This window comes from Epinephelus moara, chromosome 3 (assembly GCF_006386435.1).
Source record: "Epinephelus moara isolate mb chromosome 3, YSFRI_EMoa_1.0, whole genome shotgun sequence".
NCBI classification, from domain to species: Eukaryota; Metazoa; Chordata; class Actinopteri; order Perciformes; family Serranidae; genus Epinephelus; species Epinephelus moara.
Genome location: NC_065508.1, coordinates 25,827,272 through 25,832,935, shown reverse-complemented (window position 1 = coordinate 25,832,935; position 5,664 = coordinate 25,827,272). Strand labels below are relative to the sequence as shown.

The 5,664-nt window shown below is 45.9% G+C and overlaps 1 protein-coding gene across 1 annotated transcript in view; it reads left to right on the top strand.

Annotated features, from left to right (window-relative positions):
* Positions 1-6: 6 nt before the first annotated feature.
* tmlhe (trimethyllysine hydroxylase, epsilon) overlaps positions 7-5,664 on the top strand; it is a 9,444-nt gene continuing 3,786 nt past the window's right edge. The window contains exons 1-2 of the mRNA XM_050034492.1: positions 7-44; positions 118-294. Of these exons, the coding sequence (XP_049890449.1) occupies positions 141-294 (154 nt within the window). The 5' untranslated portion in view covers positions 7-44; positions 118-140. The remainder of the gene's footprint in view (positions 45-117; positions 295-5,664) is intronic.

The window sequence follows — 5,664 nt, the reverse complement described above, 5'->3', positions numbered from 1 at the left end:
CGCATGTAGCTCTGCAACTATCCAGACACAGGATGACAGTCTTGGTGAGTTTAAATACACTGTGACACATCCAGACAAAAGTGCAATAATTTAACTCAATGCATATGACACCAACAGTGCTGGACTACAGAGGGACACGGATGCATTTTAACTACGTGTGGCTGCGGGATCACTGCCGCTCTGCCTCTTCATACAACTCCAAGACTCACCAGAGAAACGTGGACACCGGGGGCATAGACCTCAACATCCGCCCTGACAATACAGCTGTGCAGGAGGGACATCTCATCCTCACGTGTAAGTCAGCTTTAAGTGCAGCTGTACCAAACTGAACATCTGGAAATAAGAGGCTGGTCAGGTAAAGCATACTCAAAGTCAAGTCAGACTCCACTGTCTGCCTGTAATAAAGTCACTACACAAGGCTGGATAACTCAATAGGCTCCAGGGGCCCCACGCAGGTCCAGTGCATATAACCTGTCACAAGGAAAGGCAAGTTTATTTATATGGCAATTTTTAGCAACAAGGCAATTCAAAGTGGTTTACATGAAACATTAAAAGCATCAAAATAACGTTATTTTCATTGCATTTCTTGCATGAAAAGTGCCATATAAATAAAGTTTATCATTAACACACTGGACCTTTCAGTAAAGTACTTGAGTAAATGTACTCAGTTACATCCTACGCAAACCTCCAACAGGATTCAGTGCAATACCTCCACACAGACTTATTCATCCACCCACTACAAGCAGTGCTTCCCTGTCAGCAGACTGCGAGGCGAGGAGGTGTGAATCAGAGCTTTGGCTCAGACAGAGTGAGTACACATATGAGGTGTTTTGTTGATAGACCTGTCTGAGGATAGCTGTTACGATACAACGACATGTAATATATATCAGTTTATAATTGTAGTAATGTATTTATTTATAGTGTAAAGTTTATTGTTATTATAACAATAGAAACACCATGATTAAAGAGTTAGAGAATGTAAAATTTTAAAAAAGCTAAAATGTACTATGACAGGTATAAAATGTCAGAAATGAATATTTGCTTTGATAAAAGTGGGCGGCACGGTGGTACAGTGGTGAGCATTGTTGTCACAGTAAGGGGACTCCTGGTTCAAACCCAGCGTGGGGGAGTTTGCATGCTCCTCCTTTGTGGGTTTTCTCCAGGTACTCCGGCTTCCTCCCACAGTCCAAAGACATGCAGGTTAATCTGTGACTCTAAATAATGTGAGGGTGAATGGTTGTCTGTCTCTATAGCCCCTTTTACACTGCCAGATTTTCGGCGAATGTTGGGCCGTTTTGCCGGCAAGCTGCGAGCGTTTCGACACACAGAGCCGGATTGGTGAGTTGATCCGAGGTGCCCAATTTTCCGAGCCGGATTGGTGAGTTGATCCGAGGTGCCCAATTTTCCGCCACATAGGGGTAAACATATTGGCAGAACCCTTCTAGTTTAAACAGACCGAGGCAGCCTTCTGCAACAGGAGGGGCTGTTGATGACTTGTGGGAGGAGCTGTTGATGACACCGCACGTGTGACCCACTGGTGGTGGATAAACAGGAAACAGCTGATAGCAGGAATGAGCAGCTAGTAGCAAGAGGGAAACACAAACCTGACAGACACTGTAAAGATGAGCAACTGGGGAGACAAGGAATTGCGCGCCCTCCTTGCCCTCGCAAACGAAGAGGCCATTAACAGGCAGATGACGGGGACGGTGAAGGACGGGCCGACTTACGAGAGAATCGCCGAAGGACTGACCAGCCGCGGCTTCCCTCCCACGTTACTGTTTACGTCACACGCTGAGCTACACGTTTTGTTACTTGCTCACACCCCCATTGCCCCGAAAAAGGCGCATTCTGTATAACAAAAGTAGGCAGGCAGCATTTTGCTGCACTCCCCGATTTTGTTTTTATACTGCCAATGCTGAAAGAAGACTGATTGGGCTTTCCTACAAATTTGCACAATTACTGTTTAAAAAGGGCTTATGTGTCAGCCCTGTGATAGTCTGGTGACCTGTCCAGGGTGTACCCTGCCTCTCGTCCGATATCAGCTGGGATAGGCCCCAGCCACCCTCGACCCCTTACAGGATATGGTACAGGTACACCCTGGACATTAAAACATAATCACTAGATTGACTAGATGAGGCATTTATGACCTCAGGTCAGATTCAATCATTTACTTTTAGTGAACCAATAAATTGCATCTACTCTGGGAACTGTCTTGAGGAGTATTCAGCCACACACAATCCAGCTGTGGATGAGTCAAACATCAGAGCACATTCTCATCACACATGACATGCAGTGTGTCCTGGGTCCAGACCTTTGAATCCACCCACCCTGCTGAGTTCACAGTCCTGCGTGTTATCAGACAAAGGAGAAGTGGACTTTTCCCTCTGCGGTGGTGGTGGAGGTGTTTTGTTGTGTAAAGATTCTCTCTTTTGTTAGTTAGTTAGTTAGTTAATCCTTTAGGGTGTGGTCTGCACTGTGAAACATAAAAAAGATATTCATATTTAGATTTAGATCCCATCCTCTATCAGTGATCAGTGAATTACATCTTTGATGAACTGGCACAGTGAACCTTTGGCTCTAACCGACACAGATACATAAAAAGATTAGGCCAAGATTATGTTTGCTTCTCATGTAATACATGTAAAAGTCATAATTTCAAACCCCATTGGTTATTTGTGCTACTGTTTTCATTAAAGCTATCTAACAGATTGTTTTTAGAAAGCTGTAATACCACCCATGTAGTGTTTTAGCCAAAAAAAACACCCCTTTCCAGCACTTAATCTTTCACCTAATAATAATAATAATAATGGGTGGCACAGTGGTTAGCATTGTTGCCTCACAGCAAGAGCGCTCCTGGTTTGAACCCAGGGTGGGGGAGCCCTTCTGTGCATGTTCTCTGTCAGCATGGGTTTTCTCCAGGTACTCCTGCTTCCTCCCACAGTCCAAAAACATGCAGGTTAACTGGTGACTCTAAATTGGCCGTAGGTGTGAATGTGAGCATGAATGGTTGTCTGTCTCTATGTGTAGCTGATGTAAATGATTGTTATTGACATGTTATGCCATAGTTATTGTTTATAAAGCGCTGCTAACGCATATGGTTTATGTCACACAAGAGGCCAGTGCTGTTGTGTTACATGCCACACTTGTCACGCCTCTTTTGATCCCGCAATGCTGGCGTGCAGTCTGTAACCGCACACTGGAGCGGAATGATGCCACTGCCGTTTGCCTCTGTGTAAGGCAGAATAAAGAGGGTACTTTATAGTGGCCCTATTGCCTGATCTTTGTGTAAACAGGGCTAAGGAGATGTCTGCACAGGTGAAACTGCACGGCCAAAAGTTCCCTCAAAGGCATCCATGTTTAAGTGAAAAATTGCAGCACAAGAAGCTGGATCCTTTTACAAATATTCAGAGGTGGGCGACCAAGCGTGGTGACAACATTCTGCACCTTCATGTGAAAGATGTGATGATGTCATCTTTTGGCACGCAAACCCCAGCACTGATTCCAGACTTGCTGGAATCATCCCTTATACTGTACACAGCCCAGCACACAAAGGGGGAAAAGCCATGAGATTTAATTTTTGGACTGAAAGGAAAAAACAGTCCCGCAGCAGCCAGGTGAGAAAAAGGAACCAGGTTTTACAGTGTGCCCTGTCAGTGAAATCTGCTGGCTTCATGTGCACACCACACATTCACCCTCGCCCTGTGACGTCACAGCTTTAATCTCAGCATCCAGTCATAATTACAGTGCAGGAACATTCAGTTTTTAAAATGTTTATCTCGGTTTCATAATAGTTGGGAGCCAAAATCATTTTTGAAATTAAATTTGATGAATCACCCAGCCCTTCATAGCAGTGCAGTCAGAATCTGGCAGACTGGAGATGCCCATGTTTTTTCGCTGTGGGTGTCTGACTGGCTCACGCTACTCAGGGTTGTCCTAAAGACTGACTGATGCCTCCCTGTGGGCTGCTCGGCTGTTACAGTGTGTTTTATTTATGCACAAGAGTGGCGCTGAATCTTACATAAACTGACAAATGGGGACCCGTCAGCCCAGAGACAGTCGATGATGCATGCACTCCTGCGGGCATGCTGGCATATACACAGTGTAGTGGTGCACATTCAAGGTCAGCTGAGTCTGGGTGTGCACATCCGACGTCGGCCCTTACAGATTTGGTCTGCAAAGTGCTTGATCTCACTTGTGCGAGGGCCTTCATCATGTTATACACAGATCATATCTATTAATTTGCTGTGTGCATTTTGATGCCAAGCTTTTATGAGCTGTTCTGCAATCCTTTATAACCTAATGTACTGCAGGACAGAGGTTATTCTGGGTTTCTCCCATTTACTGTATGTGTCTGTTCATGCACATTGCGAAACTGAAATAAGCAGCTACAAAATGGTCACAAACACTGAACTCAGTTCAGCTAAATGCTAATCCAGCAGCTGTAATCAGGGAAAATGGCTGTGCCAAGTTGAAGTATGAAGTCTTACTTCATAACAGGCCCAGATTAGCCTGCTAGGGGGCAAAATGGGCAACCCTCACCTATGGTCATGAGCTCTGGGGAGTGACTGAAAGAATGATGTCGCGGATACAAGTGGCCAAAATGAGTTTCCTCTGTGGGGTGGCTGGGCTCAGTCTTAGAGATAGGGTAAGGAGCTTCGACACCCAGAGGGAGCTCGGAGTAGAGCCGCTGCTCCTTCGTGTCGAAAGGGGTCAGTTGAGGTGGTTCGGGCATCTGATCAGGGTCCTCCTGGGCGCCTCCTGTTAGAGATGTTCCAGGCACGTCCACTGTTAGAGGCCCCGGGGCAGACCCAAAACACACTGGAGGGATTACATATCTCATCTGGCCTGGGAACGCCTCAAGGTCCCCCAGGACATCCCTCTCCCCAGCGTTGCTGGGGAGAGGGATGTCTGGGGTGCTTTGCTCAGCCTGTTGCCCATGCAATCGGTCCCGGATAAGGAGATGAAAATGGATGGATGGGGCAAAATTGATCCATAGGCCCCTATTGACCCCCCAGCTGCCCTTGCTCTCTTTGCAATAAATATTCTCTTGCCTTGAAGGCCCCGACACACCAAGCCAACAGTCAACTGTAAGTCAATAATGGGGTCTACGGTGAGCTTCTATTGCCCTAGCATTTGTGGAGTGTCCCACACCTTTGGCACTAGATGGCCATTGCTGACCTTTTTTTTTTTGCCCAATTCAGCATGTTGACTCAACATCCGGGCTGGGAGAACCCGTCGGTGAGAGAAATTACTCCGATCGTCAGCTCAGCTCAGTGCACGAGAAGAGAAACGGAGGTTAGGAAGGCAAACAAACGTCTAAAGTCAAGAGGGCATGAGATCAAGACAAACTTGTTATAGAAGATAATTGTTTTTGCCATTGAGCTCTTTTGCAGAAACGGTTTGTAATGATTAATGTTATTGTTCATTCACACTTGGTATATCTTACTATATAATGATGAAAACTCTGTGTGTGGGTGTGTGTGTGTGTGTGTCTGTTCCACGTTTTTCTCCTCACTGACTTGGTCAATCCATGTGAAATGTGGCACAGTGGTAGAGGGTCATGGCAGGATGCGAATGAAGCAATATTACATCAATTGGCCAAAGGGGGGGCGCTATAGCAACCGATTGAAATTGCAAACTTTGAATGGGCATATCTCATGCCCC